This window comes from Gadus chalcogrammus, chromosome 10, assembly GCF_026213295.1.
Source record: "Gadus chalcogrammus isolate NIFS_2021 chromosome 10, NIFS_Gcha_1.0, whole genome shotgun sequence".
Lineage (NCBI taxonomy): Eukaryota > Metazoa > Chordata > Actinopteri > Gadiformes > Gadidae > Gadus > Gadus chalcogrammus.
In genome coordinates this window covers 15,145,147-15,165,044 of record NC_079421.1, presented here as the reverse complement: position 1 = coordinate 15,165,044, position 19,898 = coordinate 15,145,147, and the positions used below count along the sequence as shown (strand labels likewise).

Below are 19,898 nucleotides of genomic sequence, written 5' to 3'. Positions count from 1 at the left end.
AATTTTACCCCAAGAACAAGGACTGAAGAGGCTACTTGGCTCATGAGAATAGCCCCAGATCCTGCTTGTTATGCGGCAGAGTGGAGTGGCTGGTCCTGGGGACACTAAAGTGTTACTTTGCAAAGTTTCAGTTCAGCTTAGGGTTTCTAAGGCTCGGCCGAAATGATGAGCAGATGGCTTTTCGGGAGGTTCTGTACGCGGTGGTCCCTGCATTAGACTCAGGCTGCTGTCCAAACCCCCAGCCCCCGGTCCAATGGTGGAAATGAGTCATACCCACCTTCTATGCGAACACAATTATCTCCATCCAGCATACGAGGGCCAACACAATGAGCTACACTTGCACTAATGTTCTTTATATTCCTGTGGTTGCTCCATGTTCGTGTGTATTCTGCAGGACCCTCACATCTGTTTTCATTCCTTGCTGTGGTCTTTGGTTTTATTATGTCATTTTTTATTACTGATCATCAAAGGTTAGCACCTGCCTCTTAGGTTTGGGAAGAGTCCAACGGCGGCTTCACCCCTGTATGACTAATGTGCCTCCCGTGGACAGAGAGATAAACAGGTTTGATATGCTAAGGTTGGGAAAGTATTTGACTAAAGCGACTGTGCCGCATTTGCCTTTAATTGCAGCCATTTTAAAGAGGAGCTCCTGCCATGTTCTGTGTGCCCTCACAGATTGTTCTAATTTCTGAAATCCTCAGATCATGAGGCTGAATGCTGTATTAGTCTTGAGAAGACGATCTGCATGCATGGTTTCCCTTTTGCAATGTCAGGTTTCTCTATGTTGAAAACACCACAAATGTAAATCAGAGGCAACTGTTGGAAACAAGTTAAATATGTTATTGGCAGTGCATTGAGTAAATAGTAGCCAAGTATATATTGACATATATCTAGACCGAGCCCCTATTGTATATCTAGATATAAATCATGGTATATTGACATATGACTATGATTATGCTATTTTATCCTTGGGTTTGAGGCATTTTTGAGAAAAAAAACCACACTTTTTTGTCTTAAGGGTGCAGTATGTAGAATTTAGTGGAATCTAGCGGAACTTACTTGGCTAAAATGGGATATAATATCGGTTATAATTTGTCTATAATCCCTTGAAAATAATAACGTTGTGTCTTCGTTACATTATAATGAGCCCTTTGTATCTTCAGTCAGGGGGTCCTCTTCCCCTGCCATCTTGCTGCACCATGTTTCTACAGTAGTCCAGAACGGATAAACAGTTCTCGAGAAGATTATCAAACAAGATCTTGATTGATAATCGCTGTCCTACTTGCCAGCTATGACCTATAGTTTTACAGTAAAAATGAGTAAATACAAATGATAAATCGATCAAAGAACCTCATCCCTTGACACTTGTCTACTTGATGCTATCATAGACTGTTACATCATGGAATACCTTTTGGCACCTTACAGGCCATTACTGGCCAGCATAGCTTCTCATGCATCATTGGAAAGGAGTGGGGGGGGGGGGTGGGGGCCTGAAAAGTAATTGTTGTTGATAAAAATTCTAAAAACAAAATAACTCAAGATGTTTCATTTTCCTGGCTCACCTTCCATTTTGCAGACTAGATCATGAAAAAGCACGTTTTCGTCTGGCATTTAAAGATCCTGCCTTGCAGCCTGTAACCCAATGTAAGCATTTCACAATACGCTTACGTTTGGTGACAGCTTGGATTAGTCAGTTACTCTATACCTAAAATTCACAACGGATAACGTCAAAGTGAAACCCAAGGTCAAATGGCCAATAGAATGTTTTGCAACCAAAAAGAAAATAAGACAATGACTCAATGTCATGCTATTAAAACGGCCTCCTCTTCCCATATATGGCATTAAAGCATGCAATCGTGGTAGGGCCCAATGTGGAACGTCTGTTGTTTTAGGCCTCCCTCTGTCAGTGGGAGTCATGCTAAAAATGGCCATTGAATGGATTTAACCAGATGCACAGACAGTGGTCTTCCTCCATCTGGTCCATTGTCTTGGTGTTTTTTGCCGTGAGGAACGGATGCACCACCAAAGGAGTTGCAGGAAGCACTCTTGGCTCAGAGCAACATGGCCAACATCTTCTAGTGTCTGCAAATTGCTTGCTGCTACACTCTGTAGGCGGTCCTAGACAACATAGATATGCATCAATTGTGTGCACATGCTAAAGGTGTTTGCACCGTAAGCATCTTCCTGTACTGTTTATTTTCTCAAAATAATATATATATACGGTCAGACAGCATTGTCCATATCTGTATAGCCATAATTCATTACTAAGAAAACAGATAACATTTGAATGAACATTCTCCTATAGTGACTATTCTCATCACTATAATAACACTTCATCTATCATGTTTTCCTCTGATCTTCTGCATCCATTAGACACTGATGGGAACCGAGGATTTACAGTGTGGACTGAGGTCAGAGCGCAGATCATAGCTGAGGTCAGCTGGGAGTTTCAAGTAGTCTGAATAAGGAACAGAGAACCACAGAAAGGTCTCAGGGGTTGCCGGTGCAAGATCTTTGTAATCTTTAAAAGCGACTCTGAGCCTGCAGTGGTCAAACAGTCTGACAAAAAAAAATACACCAGAAATAGCTAAACTAGTAAAGCATGAAATTTATAACGAGAGCATGTGAAGTGAATGGTTTGTCTTATAATTTAGCCTGCAGTTATTTAATGAACAAAGTTGTGTTTATGTGTTTGATGAGGATGAACATTTATTTTGAAACCTCTCAGAATGGGTTGAATTCAGGTCATCATTAATCTCTAAAAGGTGTTCTGAAAATCATCTAAACCTAAAATATTTCCAATATGTTGTGGTATATTCCCAAATTCTAAACCGTACATTGATTATGAATTGTAAATGATTCCTACTTTCAAACATTACGTTCAGATGTTCTGAAACTTTGTGTGCTGGCTTTTATTCAACCACGAATCACTGTCCTTCAATTTCATAGTTCACTTGAGGTTGTGATTGCATGTTTATATATATTTATATTTCCTCAAACCAATTGCAAGTGCTCTATGAGAGAACAATCGCCGACAAGCACCCTGAACTAATTAACAACGGTCATAAATTCTTAAGCAGATCTTAAAAACATCATTAAGAACTTTGCCTCAATGTCAACAATCACAAACAATAATTCAAAGCCATTCTCAATTGTTCAGATTTTAATCTTTTTAATTAGTGGTTTTCTTTTGAAACTTAAAATTTAATTAACAGTTTGGCGTGTTTGGATGTTTCTTCATAACAGTCAGTGGTGGTGCACTGAAATGTGCACAAAATCTGTATTGAGGGTGCTGGAGACCTCAGCCAGAAGGGGCTAGACCCAAGGGCATGTATCAGTGGATGCACTGCACTATTATTACCCGCTGTCAAGTCTCTGAGAAGGTCAAAGTGAATATCTTCCCTTTCGCATTGCATTAGACAGCCTGGGGCTTTAGGATATCTTGCAATATTTCCAAGAAGTTGTCATGGCTTGCAAATGTTCAGAAGGTACAGAATTTGTAACCCCATCCATCAAACGGCTCATGTCGTGTCATATGTTCACCCTGGGTAAACTTCTCCAAAATACCTTAGTCTTTTGAAATATTCCACGAGGGCATTGTCACGACTGCTTCAATGTTACATAACAGAAATGTATCTTTGAGCATGCTCTCTTTTACAACTCCATGCTATTGTTGGCCCAACACAGCAACAGAGACTAGTCCAGGAATCCAGGCGATGCTCCCTGGAACTTTATAGATTTCCCATGGAATGCTGTACCAGCTGCCCACTGCCCTAGCACTCTCTAGGGGTGGTAAGTTACCGAGATGCCCTGTGGCTTCATGTTTATCCACACAAATCCAAGAAAGCATGGCTAAGTGGCACAGGAGTGACAACTGTGAGCTAGCCATTGCTCCATTATAATTGGTCAGGATCAAGGATTAAATCGACCTGGATTGGTCAAAATAAAAGAGCTAATATCTCCCCTTTGGGCTGTTTGCTTGACACTTGACGCTGCAACCTCACCGCTAGTTGCTACTATATTCAACATACTGGACCTTTTAGGACGTGTGACTCATGGCACTTAGCGGAAGGGCGATATCCTCCGGTGGGCCTGTTATAAAATGGCTCTCTCCTCATAGACGGTTCAAAGATTATGAAAATAACTCAACACGAAACATTGTTCATACTTTAGAGGCTGTCACAAGTGAAGGACATGGGTTGGACACGCTGACAAGATTCTGTCATGCTCCATCATATAGCTCGGGATGGGTCACTCAATCGTGTCAGCTGTCATGAGGCGCTGGTTGTCATGTCCTCTGTCCAGTTCAATCCCATAATATTTTTCTGCTCTGCTGGAGTGTCAAGGGCGATTTCAGCATCTGCAGGGGTCTTTTTCATGAAGCATGCTTGGAAGTGAACAGTGTTGCCTAGGAGTGCAATTGTGACCTTTCCTTTAAGTGTGCGATGTGCCATGCTCTAATGCCGCTATATTATGAACAATTTTACATAATGTTAAAAGCAGCTCAGTTTCAATTTTCCTTGCCGGTAACTGCAGCCATGTATTTTTTTTTATCCACTTTGCATATATTTTCAAATGCATCTGTGGAGTGTGGAGGAGGGCTGGTTCAGGCAGCCTCACCGGGCCGGCCTCAGACTGATGGGACTCTGATGCTCGGTTTGGCTGCACACCTGTTCAGAAATCAATGTGCACGGGTTCAACAAGACAGCACCACATCAGGGAGAAGGTTATTCTCTAGCTAAACAAGCTCTGGAACGGGAAAGGACTATGGAGGATGATTTCAAAAAAATAAAGCTGATGAAAGCAGTAATATCAAACCATAGCATGACTGCCTGGCAAAAGCATTAGGATCAAGGAAACAAAGGGCGTCATTTATATAAAATAAAGCAAAAAGTGGCAGGAATGAAAACAATAGGCCTAAGCTCCAGAAAGCAAACAATCATTAGGATTTGGACATACAGCGTTAAATAAAACAATGCATTTAATGGCTAGACATCCATCTTGATTCTGCGACATGTCATCTGTGGCTGCCAGAAGAATAAAACACATAGAGAACAGTTAAGGATTGAAATAAAGAAATGTGGAGTGGGAGTAATGAATCTTAAGTATTTATTCAGCATTGAAGAAGGAAAAATAATGGCTTGTTTGAGTTTCTTAAAGGAACAGGTTTAATAAAACTAATTCAGTTCATTTGTTATGTTGTGAGGGAACTCTGACCCACAATCCATCATAGTAGGTGGCGGTAATGCACCTTAACGCTAGATGTCATCCGCCATTAAACAAAAAGAAGAAGAAGAAGGGAGCAGGTCTCCAGAGAAGCCATGGCTACCCAGCTTAACATGCTCTATAGCACTTAGCTTTGGTGAGCTGAGCTACGCTGAGCTATCTCTCACTCATCACCTTGGCTCAAGTTGTGCCCCCCCCCCCCCCCCCACCCCTATCGTTTCAGGAACTCCACACGCTTCACTGCTACCTCACTATTAGTCGAGGTGAGGTAACCTTAGTCTCAATTGGGAACCGGACCATTTATTTTTAGTGTACACAATGTTGTGTAACTAGGCTCTTACGTTGGCTGAGATTATGGAGATATACCAAAACACCCGGCGGACCTTTTGATTATTTTATTCTCAATTTTTTTTATTTGCCACAGTCATCTGATTTAACATCATGTGCTGGGTACCGTTTATCTCACAGCCAAGGGTCGCCTTGAATGGATGAATATAGACATAGATAGATGGATAGATAGATAAGTCTTTCCAACAATGGATGGATACAAAAACAGACTTTCCTTGAATCCCATTCATAAGCACAACAACAGAGCTACATATTTCAGGTATACATAACTAGCAGCTGAGCTGCTGTCCACGAAGGATTGGCCACTATCGGCTATCTGTCTCTCTCCACAGAGTGGCTACATGCCAGACATCAAAGGCAACTGTCACGCAGGGGCAAAAGCAAACCGTGAATGTATGAGATGAGCTCATGCCAGTGGCACTCTGAGCCGTTACAATGTACAGTATGTAGCTAACGTGTACAAAAGGCAACCAGGAAAACAGCTGCCGTTGCAGCCAGGTAGCCACCGCAAACAGCTCGGGGGACGAGCCTCTCATTCGCCAAAAAGGTCAAGGGCTTGAGCGGCCCCCGCCTGGTATGCTATCACCCTCTTGCTTTTAAAGATGGGGGGGGGGGGGGGGGGGGGGGGACACCAAGGTCAGAGTCACATACCCTTGGTTCACCTTTAACCCGTTCACACCCCCGACTGCTTCCTGTGAGATTTCTTCCGTCAACTCACAACCATGACTTCCGTCCTAAACCCACCCTGCCCCCTCCCCCTCAGCACCCCTCTGTATCATGATCGCAGAAAAAATATATAAAATCCATCTTACTTTAGAATTGACCCCCCGCCCCCTCCAGTACCTCCCCCCCCCCCCCCCCTCCCCCTCCCCCTCCCCCTCCCCCTCCCCCAACTCTTGCCTTGACATTGGCCTGTGAAACGTGTGGGAAACTTCTCTGGGGCCCCTCTGCTTGGGAGAGGAGACTGGTCTACACAGGGTGCTGGGTGACGGACGCTATTTTGGGATGCTGTGAATATGGGAACTTCCTGCTTCGAAGGGGATCTCTAATATCCTTGAGGATCTGTTTACAATGTGGAACGCGGATTGAGGATTGGGTGAGGCTCTGTGTCAGCAATGCCTGAGTCAGGGTATTAGATCAAGGAGGAAAACGTATGGGTTTAACGTTTCAAATGTTTACGTTTCGGTGTGGGGTCATATGAGACGTCGGAGTCTAAGTTAGTGTTTGGTGTGCTTAAGGTCAGTGGTAGGAGCTTGGGGGTGTGGAGGAAACGTATCGCGGGATACGGTCTCCTGATACGTCCGTCCATATGGTACGCAGGCTTTCTGGACGAAGGCCAGGTCGTCGAGACCTGAAGGAGCTGGGGTGTCAGGCAATGTTCTTTGAAAGGGGAGGAAGAAGATCTGGGGCCACGCCTCCTAGCCGCTATCTGGAACAGGCCGAGCTAATGGGGGATGAAGATATTTTCCAAATAAATAGGTGGTTCGTTTTATTTCCTTTGGACGCAACCAAGCACTGTCTGCCATGCTGGGCATGGTGCACATTTTTGGGCGTCTCTCATGATATATACAGTACAGTATATATATACAAGTCGTATAAGATCGTATGCTTTGGAATTTATTTTAATTTATGCTCCAATAACAATGGATAATGATTTGAAGTTGTATCAGTAATGTCAGCTATCCCTTTAAAAATACATCTATGTTCTATGACACATGCACTGTGGCTTTTCCATTTCTTTGCTTCCAGAATAATGATGAGTGAACCAGACAGGCCGCTCTGAAAGGCAGATCTCTGTTGAATTTAAAGTGAAAGTAGATCGTCCTGTTATCTGTCAGCAGTTATAGCCGGGACCATTAGCCTTTTCCACAGCTTTTCATTATGATCCAACAATTTACTAAAGTGTAGACACTGTATTTATCCTTCTAAATATCTTTGTGTAAAATACTCAATTTACATGAGGTAAAACCACCAGCAATCAGCCTCAATTAAAAAATATTTACGAATGATAAGCCGACCAGACTGTCATTCAAATATAAAGGATATCAATGATTAGAAAATGCTCATAAAAGCTGCCTCTCTCTCTCTCTCTCTCTCTCTCTCTCTCTCTCTCTCTCTCTCTCTCTCTCTCTCTCTCTCTCTCTCTCTCTCTCCAACACTCACATTGAGAGCAAGAGCACAAGTCCTGAATAATTCAGCTTTTGCTGAATTTTTTAACACCCACAGCCTTTGTTTCATGACATGTTGAACCAAATTGGCAGAGAACTACATCTTTATCGCCCACTCCGTCTTGGTGATTTCACCCTTCTGTCAACAAACAGACACAGACTGTCTGTTTGACATTCTATTTGACTGAGCCACATATGATCCGAATACATCAGATTCCCATTTGTCATGAATCGTCAAGGGTCCTTATGTAACAACCAGACCTTGACCTGCAGGGTTAATTGTACCAACACCTGTCGCGTCTTCGCTTTCAAATCTAAAATACATGTTCTGTAAAATGTACACGGTTATAGGGGAAGTCTGCTAGTCTGGCCACCGTGTAACAACAACACACTGGCCACCATGCATGCTTTGTTTCAAATATAGACTGTAGATGGTAGTGGACCTATTTCAAGACCACCTGCTCTTGAGTAAACAACACGTTATCGGCTGCCAAAAGTAAACATATTTTTGGCATCCTTTAAGTTCACGTTTTCATTATGGTTATATTGTCAAAAGTGGGTTAATGTTAATAATGTGTGTGTGTGTGTGTGTGTGTGTGTGTGTGTGTGTGTGTGTGTGTGTGTGTGTGTGTGTGTGTGTGTGTGTGTGTGTGTGTGTGTGTGTGTGTGTGTGCGTGTGTGTGTGTGTGTGTGTCTGTGTGTCTGTGTGTCTGTGTGTCTGTGTGTGTTTGATCTGCAATGTATTGTGGGGAAATGCTTTGTCGTTTACAGCGAATGAATGAGGCCCACCTGATAGGTATAATCACGAAAACCAAAATCCGAGGCGTGCAGCTAGGTTCTATTTACACATTAGGCTACGGTTTCGTCAACAGAGTAGTTGGCCCCATCTAGCGGTAGTTGTTGGATGCATCACATATTGCTATCTAATGATCTCAAATCAGGAAGCTAACCCAAATGTCAGAATTTAGAAACGTTCAACTTGGCTGGCATTAACTAGCACACATTGTTTGGAATAAACCTAAGCCTTTTAAGTCTAACGAGAGTCCAATAAGGAGGGATAGAAATTATTTAATAATGTATAAATTGGCTTAATATCCCTTACTGGCCACCCAACGTTATGGATATTATTATTATCCCAGACCTCTTGTTCAAGCTCATTGTCTAGGTCCCTTTGCCACATTATTCTCAGATTCTCACTTTTACCATACACATAGCCTACATGACATTTATCGGCGTAGCTTGTTCCTGCGAGACACTCTGTCAAGCACCTCTATCAGCTGACTGCTAACGCTGTCCAATCAAACACACGTACACTGATAGGCGGTCAGTTGAAGACATTATATTTCCAACACTCACATTCTGTGAAGTTAAGAATACTGAGCAGAATTTCTCCCCCACTTCACCCGTCTCGGCCTGCTTTGGTTCTGCTCTGTAATGTATGCAACCCATATAATGGGTTGCACAATCTACTGAGCCCGGGAGTGTCATATTTTTTTAATAAATCGCACGCGAATGGTCACAGGTGCGCCAAGTCGACAACAATGCCAACGACAACAAACTAACAACAATGCCATCAATATTACGGACACGAGTAGGCCTATCAATCGTCTCAAACAAAAACCAAAATAAAGCTGGAATAAAATGAACAGGCGGGACATGTTTGTTTATAGAGCTCTTGAGTGAAGGAGAGCTTCCCTTTGGATTTTGAGGTGGCTCGTTATTTCAGAAAATCTGCGTAGAATTTATTTTCTAAAATAATTCATGGCGCTTCCATCCATGGCGCTGTCTGATCAATTAAGTATCGTAGGGCAGGGGGCGTGTTAACCAACACGCGTTTTAGTAAAGGGCGCGTGTGATTTACTTAGCCAAAATACTAAAATACTGAGGATTACAATATTGGGAAACTTCAAAAGACGGTGCATTACACTTTCATCCTGTCCTTTCTAAAGTCAAATAGAGTGGGAACATTTAGAAATTAGGGATTTCACTACATGACGTATCTTTGAAAAGATTTTTTTAAAAGATAATGTCATGTGTTAGAACCCTTAGAACCCTCTTGTGGGTTTTCACATAGGCCTACCTACCCTTCATAAGCCGAATATGCAATTAGGCTATATGTCCATTTGTGTTTTGACCTCAAATGTAAAATGAAGAGTGTTTGTTACCATTATGTTACAATGGGATAAACTAATTAGGCCTATGTTGTGTTTCGCAAGGGTCATACAAAATTAAGCAGAAATGAGGTGACCACTTCTAAAGGCTTGGCTAATGCATTATTCACAATATTCACTCATAGTGCAAATAGGCCTTTGGACACTGGAAGACCCTTCTCCAACACTTTTAAATTGTCATTATGACGGGGCCCCTATTGTCGCTGGTATTGCAATGTCATAGTGATGCCGCCTTGGGCTAATCTTGCCAACCAAAACAAACAAAACACGAAACCGGTTTCTTCGAGACACTGAATTACTGTGAAACGATTCCGCTGGGAGGAAGGTGTTACTTGAGCTTTAAACCCGGTCGCAACATTTGATTTGAACTTGCCATCAACTAGCAACGATAACGTACACCTTTCCCATGAGGGACTAATCTGAGGCCTCCACGCCCAGCCATCGCCGTCGTTCTTGTAGTTCTACAAAGAACCCCGCAGAGGGCGCTCACGTGTTATAATTTCACTGGTTAAGTGAACGTTTTAACAGCCCAGCAAGAGGGGCAATAAATCACCCAGTATAGCTTCGAGCCACTACGGGGGCTCATGTCACGTATACGTTTTCCATTTTCAACTCTTTGAAATACAGTAAGCCTACATAGACTACAACCCAACCCAGAGCTTATATAGGGGTCCACTTAATCAAGTAACCTCACGCTGATATCGTATGATTATTTATTAGCTCCTAGAAGTTTCAACACAATATATTATGCATCTGCCGAACGTTGCGAATGATATGTTCTCATTTTTCTCTTTCTGGGGTCGACGTCGGTAGCGTCGTAAGGGCAGCGCGTCAACACGTAGCGGGTGGGATGCCAGACATTCTCCAAATACTCCACGCATGCTCTCTTTAAACAAATCCCATGGCCTCCGAAGAGTGGAAAAATACAGGCTTTGTTTAGTGTCAGATGGCTGAATGAGGCTCGGGTTTTGTTTATGGTAGGTTTGGCACTTTTTGCCTCTCAGGCCTGCTTGCATCGGTATTAAAGTAGGCTATAATGTGCGTTTATATAGTAGATAATCCTGTGAAGTGCCCTCCTGTCTGTGGGACGATAGAAGAACAAAGTCCTTTCATCATACTCGAATAAAAAATCAATTAAATCAATTATTCTTATTTTGTGGAGATTATACCTTTGTAGAACGGTCCTTACTCGGCCAGTGGTTCACAGTGTTCAGAACAGGGTTTCCACTTCAAGCCTTCCACATCCTTCTCTGACCCCTCAGAAAGAGCGGCTGTGAGGAAGGAGCCGTTTGGCAAGGAAACGCTACTTCACTGACGCCATGCGAGACATCCTGACATTCCGCAGACTCTTTCAGGAGACTATCGGCCCATATATCTGGACTAAGCTCAGTGCTAGTCACGCAAGGAACTGATCTCACACATCTCACAAAAAGTTGCACGTCATAGCCATTGCTATGTAGGCAAGTGCATGGCAATGTATCCGTACAACCTTAAAAAATTATCTAAGGCCTATTATTTTTATGACGTCAACTCAATCAAAGGTGAATGTGTGTCCGTGCTGGCGCGAACATAAACCGAAACATAAATATATAGGCCTATGCCTAATCAATCCAATAAAAACAACCCAAACAACCACGATGAACATTTAATTTGCTTTTGATGACCATTAACACATGGTTTTATAACGGGTGAGTTTATATTGAAACTGAAATGGCCACAGGAAGATGCAAAGACATGCGTCATGTCTATCGGTTTTGTTTTGACGGGTTAGGGGTGTAAACTAAACTTCCAAACATGACATGAAACAAACGTGAAACAAGGCCACCACGGCTCACATTGGACCTGGTCGCAGTTTTTTGTTTGTTTCAATAACAATGAACTGACTATGTGCGCAAAGCATGGCGCAAAGACGTGTATTGAGTGCTCTTTGCATTTTGATTTCCTAATAATGGCCCATCTTTGCAACATTGCAACAACGTAATGGAATGAATATCCAGTCATGAAGGCATTTCAATGATTGTTCTTTACCTAAGTGAAATTTTTTTTTTGTTCCAATCATAATGTCAAAACGTGAACAGGGATATATGAGTATTTTATGAACTAAAATTAATTGTTTTTTTCCTGAGTGAACTTTTTTTTGTTCCGATCAGAATGTCAAAACCTGATCATGGCTTTCCTATGATGATCTTAGATGCATGCTTTGTAAAGAACAAAAGTATCGTATGAACTAAAATTAAAGGGGAACAATTGATTGTTTCCGTAGGGGAAAATTACAGTCAGCACCCTATTATTAAATGTAACATCTCGTTAAAACAAGATGACACGCCAAACAAAAACTCAGCACACTATATTTAAATAAATGCCTTTCATTGTTAATTCAAGCAGTAGGCTACAATCAATGATTTTCCACACAGCCATAAATCAGTCGTCTGGACCATGGTATCAAATGGTCCCACTATTCAAATCAAGCGCTGTTGTTATCTCTGACCGGGCCTTGTCACTAATTTATCAGAGCTTTCCCTCCAGAATAGAGCAGCATTAAAAGAGTAGGAATCATTTTACACACAGACAACATACAGAGACACTTCCCCCACCACAACACACACAAACACAGCCAGCCAACCTCAGTCCAACAGGAAGTCTCGAGAACACAAAGACGTGTGATTATGGGGGAAGAGGTCTGTGGTGAAGCGGGAGGGGGGGAGGGGTGTAGGGGGGAGGGGAGCAGCACATGTCACCAAAATCACAGCTTGGGCCGACGGTGACGTGGAGATAATGAATGAACAGAGCCATTGTTTGACGGCCATGTTTAGCTGGAGGGGCCACAGATTTGCATTGTTTTAAGATAAGACGCACTGGATAAGCTTATTAAAAGGATGTTATCGTTTACTATCCACTCATTTTATCATGGGATATCATGATGATTCTAATGTTAGATCGCCGGCAGGGGGAAAATCCATTACAACATCCACACCATGGAGGTGTTTATAGCTGACCTATGCCCAGTGGAAAGCCTCCTCTCTTTCCCTAACGCTTTTTTTCCCTTTCTCACACCCACCCTGAGGGGTCAAAGCCAATGTTTGGCTAATTTGCAAACCAAACATATTTCTTTCCCTTTCAGGGTCGTTTTCCGTCGCCAGCCCTCATTGGTCGGCCAGGCAGGAGGACACCGGGCTGGTGCTTGACTGATCCCTGAATGCTCTTTGGTTGTCACACTTTTCCCAAACGCCTTGCAGCTGCCCCTATTGTGGCGTTGGAGGGAGGGCTCCTTGGCTTATTCTTTAGGCCTCCTGCTGTTACCCCAGGCCCACAAGCAAGGCGTGTGCACCACACAATGGCAGACACCATGACATCATGCCTGTCTTCTGTGAGCAGGATCCTGATGCATTCTCTGATATACGGAGGGAAAGAGTGAATTCCGTTGCATGGAGTGTCCATAGGGGGTTACAAAGCCCCCCCGGACAAGCCTTTATTGGGGCCATTTATTTGACCTATTGTTTTTTGGCAAGTGACATGTGGTCCTTTTAATGTATGTGTGAACCGGGAGTATAGCTGGCTAGATTGGGGATGTACCTATGAGGATAGAAAGTTACTTGTATGTATTGCCCTGACTTCTATACTTCTACATCATTTAAAATCATTAACATTTTGTTTAAGGGCAGTTATGAGGATCTAAATGTTTAAATACATTATTACATTTTCCATGTTTCCAGATTTAATTTAGATGTACGACGTTTAACTACTCAATATCAACCTAGTAATAGAACACACAAGTTCTCAGAAGTAGAAAAAGGCAAATTGGTATTTATTCAATAGTATCAAAACACTTAACAAACATATGCAAAAATAGATATGATAGAGAAATATATTACTTTACTTCAATAAATAAGTCAAAATCACAGTGGGTATTATTGTGGGCCCACTGTGGTAATGTTGGGGAGGGGGTAAGTCTTTGTCCCAGAGCTGTTGTACACAGTAAAGAAACATGAGGTAATCAACGGTTACTTCCTCCCAAGTGTGAGGATCGTCAGGGTTTCATTATGTATACAATGTCCATTTTTTACACGTCAATTGGCAACACTTTCAACCTGAACTGTTAAAGTAATGGAGATACATTCAAATGGAGGAGTGACTTCCAAATAGGCATCTGTAGTTTGGCCATTTTCTTTCTTATGTAATGCTTCCTTTAACCAGCACAGGAAGCACAAAAGGCAAATCACAACATATTAAACATTCCTGAGTCAATAGTGAATCTAGCAACTTAAAGGCTTTGCCATTCTGTACGAAGAATAGAAATGATTATCAAAAAGCGATCCACATTACTTCTTTGAATAAAAAATAGACTAATGAAATAGTTGTATCCGCTTCCTATACAGGAATACTCTCAATTGTATCAATCAACCATGCCAATTGACCTATGTTGCTCAATATTTGCACAGCTATGGGTAACGTTTACATGCTCACAGGATGAACAAAATACTGCCAAATGGTAGCTTTAACTTGAAATAGTGGGACATTTGGCTCTACGGTCAATGTCTAGAGAAAACAGCCAACGGGGCACCAACTTGGAAACTCTCAGAGTCCAGCGATACCACCACGGTGGTTTTACATTACGACCCCTGTAGCCCTCAGAGCTAGAGAGTCAATAGAGGGGGCGCAGAAGGCAGGGTTTTGGGGTCTCAGCAGCTTGGCGAGGTGGTGATGGGGCTGTGGAGGAAGGAGAGCTGGCTGGCCGACGAGTGCACGGGAATGGACACGGGGAAGTTGAACACCGTGCTGCCCTTGCCGATGGCCGGGCTGCTGGCCTCTGAGGAACAGGTGGACGACGCCAGGACCTGGGACTCGAACTGCAGCAGCTGACCCATGAAGCTGAAGTTGGGGGAGATGATGCTTCTCCGCTGCTTGACAAACTCAAAGGCCTCGTCCAGCTTGACCCGGTTGGTGCGCATGAGGTAGGCTAGGCAGATGGTGGCCGAGCGGGAGATGCCTGCCTGGCAGTGGACGAACACGCGTCCGTTGCTCTTCTTCACAGAGTCTGTAAGGAGCAGGAGGAGGAGGAGGAGGAGGATGGGATTAGTGTCACGCTATCACACTGTGGCACAGTTATAAAACATTGCTTTCATATCCCGCAGGTGCCGGAGGCCAGCATTAAGAAAAATAAACTGTCAACACTCGCAACACTATTCAAATAAAATAAAAAAAGGCCACTGTAGTCTAATGGCCGCATCTCATTAACACACAGGAAAGGCAGTTAGCAAGGGGCATGGGGTGTGAGCCTGTGGGGGCTATTCCCCATGGAGGTGGTCTGAATGGACAATGGGGGTGGGGTGAATCCCCTGCTGGGCGTATTGGTCTTGGAGGAAGGCTGGCCGCGAGTGTAGAGAAACTGCCTTTTGTCTCAACAGAACAAAGGAGGAGCAGAGTGAGCCATTCAAGCCCAAGCAGCCAACCCACCACCAAAGAGCAGTGGATGGAGGCTGCCTGGGGGGTGGGTGATGATGTAACCACCCTTATGTTTAAAATCGGGGAGTCTATGTGGAACAGCTGGTCGGTTTTGGAGGGAACTTTTTCTACACTTTAATCCAGGCTCATTGAATGTGAAGAGCGAGGGACAGAGAAGGGGGGCGGGGAGGCTGTTGGGGAGTGTGCTGTCAACAGACCTACTGGGAACAGTTTTGGGGTGATTGATGAAATAATGTATGTTGGACTTACCGATAAACTCGATGGCCTCGTTGAACCAGGAACTGATGTCGGCTTTGTGGTTGTCCTCGACGGGGATGCTCTTGTACTGGAAGGAGTCTTCAAAGTGGTTGGGACAGTTGGCCGAGACGTTGATGAGAGCGCTAATACCCAGCATGTCCAGCATGTCTTTCCTAGAGGCATGGTACGCGCTGCCAAGGTACAGGAAGGGCAATATCTCCACTGGACCACCCTAGAGACAAAATAACAACAAATAAGAGTCAAGCACTGCAATACAAAGACTGTACACGGTACAACTCTGACACGATGCATACGATATGAGATTTTTTGGGGGGGTGGGATTTTTGACAATAATAAAACACAAACCTGGTCATAAAGAGGCGTGCTGCACGGACTGCAGCCAGGGTCTGCGCTTTGGGGCTGGGTGGCACTCAGTGGCAGACTGAGACCATGAGGTGGTGAAGGCTTGGAGCACATCTCCGGGTACTCAGAGGAAAACGTTTCAAAGCCACCTAGATCAGAAAATAGACAAGAGGATTAGATTTCCAACACGGCCATTGACATTTTAATATCCTGGCTATTTCGGCCCGCTGTTTATTTCACAGTAGGACACCAGCTGTTGTGATGACAGCTGGGGTCTACATTTGTTGTGTCGTTGTTAGGATACGACACCAACAGTGGACAGGTCAACAGGACCTAATAAATGTCCAAGGGATTTTAAGACCGTAACGAGATCGAGATGTATCTGTTACTTTTTTAAACGCCCGTACCTTTAAGCATGAACACACTGGCGCCACAGGGGTCACGGCACAGGGCGGCCACAGCCAGCATCAGGGTCCCGTCTTTCTTTACTTGGCTGAAGTCCAAACTGCGATCGTCGAGGAACACCACCGAGTCGTACTCTCCAGAGACAAGCCGGTTGCGTGTGTCCTCGTTGGGGACGATGTGCTCCAGTCCCAGACCACCACGGGCTCTCCGGCGCACAATGGTGCTAAAGCGGACGTTGGACGAGCCGGGTATGTGCGACGAGTTGAATGAGAAGAACGATCTGCAGTCCAGGACCAGGCAGCCGGAGTCGTCGCCCTCCAGCAAGTCGCGTAGACACTCACAGTGGATGCTGGGGACCTCCATTATGACCATAGTAGGACGTCGGCCAAAAAAAGTTAAATCCAAATACATAAAAAGTGTAGTAAGTGAGCAGTTCTTGAACACACCGATTGAAAGCGGTGTGTTATCTGGTTCGCCTGTTCTGACTTTTTTCCGGATGACGATGAAATTTAGAAAATGTAGTAGGCCTACTTGTTTATCAAATTCAGTTGTTAAACTGATGATAAAAGCGAGCGTTTCTCTTCTGGTGTATCCAAATGTTTTTGTATAAATGTATAAATATATCCTTGTTCAGATGTGGATTCTATCAAACGGAGAGTTTGAACGCAGCTTATATACCTCCTCCGCGAGAGAGAAAAGGCGCTGACGTCACAGGCCCGCCCCTCTTGGCATGCTGCCTGTTTCACACGTCATTAGTGTAATGAGCGGCCATGCACCGCGAGGAAAGACACAATTTGGGGACATTAGATTCAGTTTCAATATAATAATTAAAGTTTTTTTGGGTTGTAACCTTTTAATATATACTTAAGTATTTTATTTACTTAAGTATATAACGTTTGTTAAGTTCCCTTTTTCACAATATACTAATATTATTGATTATTGTATTATATATTATATATATGATTATAATTAATATTTTTCTGATGTGTTATTATTATTCTCATCAGTATTATTATTATAACTTTAATTACTATCAAAACTACTATTATAAGTATTATAATTAGTGGCCTATTATAAGTTGTAATGATCTCTGAACGTGGGATAATTGAATTAGATGTTTCATTCTAAACAGACCACAAGCTGTCATCTCATATTCATTACAGTGCCGTTGTATTGCATTTGTCAGCATATAAGGAATTTGGCAAATTTTCCATGAGGTTATTGTTTAATTCGATTTTTATTTTGCCTCTTCAACTGAGAGTTGACAAATAACAAGATAATAAGCAAATACCTGACATGGGGGCCATAAAAGTTTATTCTTTGTTTTTATTAGTCCGAGGTACATAAGGTTCAATGCCCCGTGAGCAAAGGCTCACCATAAAAGTTAATCACTGTATAGAAATCTGAAGTCCAGTAAATTTCCACATGCTGGAAACCAAAACGCAGTCTTACAGGAACACAACAACAGATGGGGATCTCTTGTATATCGGTAAAGAAGACAGAAAGAGAGAGAGAGAAAAAAACTTATCCAAACCATAATCACTATCGGACATCCTTTTTCACAGCTTTGCTGACTCAGAGGGGATGCTGTTGCTTAGGCCATGTAGAAAAATAAAAACACACGTGAGGGCACCAGGGCAATGTTTGGGAGTGTTTCTCAAACCCTCACCGCAAACGACACGCCACACATTGGTTTTGTTTTTTTGTAACTTATGTTTCCAGTGCATTGACCTAGATTGACTCCATAAAACGACATTGTTTTGAGCTAGTAAATGTCTTTGTTGAATTGCATTATTGTTTTTTTGGCAAAGGTAACTTCAATTCAGTTTCTTAATTTCCCCTCTGCTCAATCATTATCACTTAGAAAATGAATGAAAGCAGATGTAATCTGGAAACAACACCACCATTGCCGAGCCAATAAAGTTATATTGTATCATTTATCTCTGCCATAAATGGGAAAGGCCTTGGTCTTGCGTCGGAAGATGTTGTTGACATATATAGGCCTTGACATCGTTCTCACCCCATTGTAACATGGACGAGAAATGGGGGCAAGTAGGGAATGGGGGCACTCTATGTGGGGGTTCACATCCTTAAAGACTAAGCTCTGTTTCCTCCAGGTCAAGGGTGAGAGGAAAGGCAAGTGTGAGGAAGGAAGAGAGGGAGACTTCAGGACAGGGGGTGGGCTTTGAACGAGGAAACGAAGACCGTAGCAGTGTGTTGCCAGAACCCCACAGCCTGTTTGAACCTCACACTCCAGTGAGATGAGTCAACTGTAAAATGCCACAGGCAGGAATGTTATACGAGAGAGAGAGAGAGAGAGAGAGAGAGAGAGAGAGAGAGAGAGAGAGAGAGAGAGAGAGAGAGAGAGAGAGAGAGAGAGAGAGAGAGAGAGAGAGAGAGAGAGAGAGAGAGAGAGAGAGAGAGAGACATGTGTAGGGGGGTGGTCTCTGAAAACAAGCTGTACCCAAACATTATGTTCTCACAGTGATTGTTTTTTAGTGATGCATCCATGAGGTGGACATGACGCTTCATTTCAAGATGATGACGTCACGATCACACCCTGGTTAGGTGGCAAGCAAAGACAAGATAAATATTGCAAAATATGAAGCAATAATGTTCAAAGATGGTGTCATGTTCAGTTTCCTTGTTGAGTTGTACCTTAAAGTGAAATGTTTTACGGGAATATGTCTTTACAGAAAACCTGTTTATTATTGACCTTGTATGAATACATTTAAAGAAGCTTGTGATTTGGGGGTGTATACAAAATTTGCTGATGCCTGTATCTTGGTGACCGTAAGTCTTGTTGTTACTGTTAATATTTTGTGATGTCAATCATTCTTGGCAGTGTCACACTCGTGTCCCTCGTACAGAAAGAGAAGTGAAATAGAGAAGCTTGGTGAGGCATTTCCTGTGTTTTGGATCTTATCACTTGCTGTAAACACGGTCTGTTTACTGTCATAGACGCCGTGGGAAACAGATGAGTCCGCATTGGGAAACCACTTTTTACCAAACTGCTGAACAAATGCACCATCCCTCAATAAATGTACATGCTATACATAACAGGTCGTCGACTAGCCAGGGAACTCAAAATCCCCATCACAGTATATATCTAGGATGTGTCAACATCACATGCTAGTAGGGGGGGAAATGTGTCACTCCTTGTTGAAAGAAGCTAAAACTTATCATCCATGGCCTGTTAGTGATTTGTTTGTTGAAGGAAATCATTAGTTTGAATTCAATGTATCTGAGTCACTCACTGCATATTGAGTGACTGAACTTGTAGAACTTCAAAAGTTATTTTGGCCGCAAGCAACATCAATATATAAATAATCCAATTAATGACACAGATCCACGCAAACAAACGCTGTTTAAGGCTCCTCCCCAACTCTGAGGATAAACCTCATTTGAATACATAAAGCCCTTGAAAAGAGTGTGGCGTGTTTTGTAACCTCAGCGGTTGAAACCTTATGGATTGCCCCAAGGTTTCACATACACAAATCCCAGCATCACTTCTGGT

At 43.0% G+C, this 19,898-nt stretch overlaps 1 protein-coding gene across 1 annotated transcript; it reads right to left on the bottom strand.

Moving 5' to 3' along the window:
• Positions 1 to 13,164: 13,164 nt before the first annotated feature.
• Positions 13,165 to 17,080, bottom strand: dusp1 (dual specificity phosphatase 1). The gene is made up of 4 exons (XM_056600933.1): positions 16,384 to 17,080; positions 15,980 to 16,125; positions 15,626 to 15,845; positions 13,165 to 14,948 (listed from the first exon to the last, which is right to left on the bottom strand). Exons 1-4 carry the CDS (start codon positions 16,790 to 16,792, stop codon positions 14,593 to 14,595), a joined length of 1,131 nt encoding a protein of 376 aa, XP_056456908.1. The 5' UTR covers positions 16,793 to 17,080; the 3' UTR covers positions 13,165 to 14,592.
• Positions 17,081 to 19,898: the final 2,818 nt, after the last annotated feature.

Coding starts and splice junctions, on each gene's coding strand:
- dusp1 (XM_056600933.1), bottom strand. CDS start 16,792: ATGTATTTGGATTTAACTTTTTTTGGCCGACGTCCTACTATGGTCATA. Junction 16,126..16,383: donor CAGTGTGTTCATGCTTAAAG/GTACGGGCGTTT, acceptor TTTCTGATCTAG/GTGGCTTTGAAACGTTTTCC. Junction 14,949..15,625: donor CGAGGCCATCGAGTTTATCG/GTAAGTCCAACA, acceptor TGCTCCTTACAG/ACTCTGTGAAGAAGAGCAAC.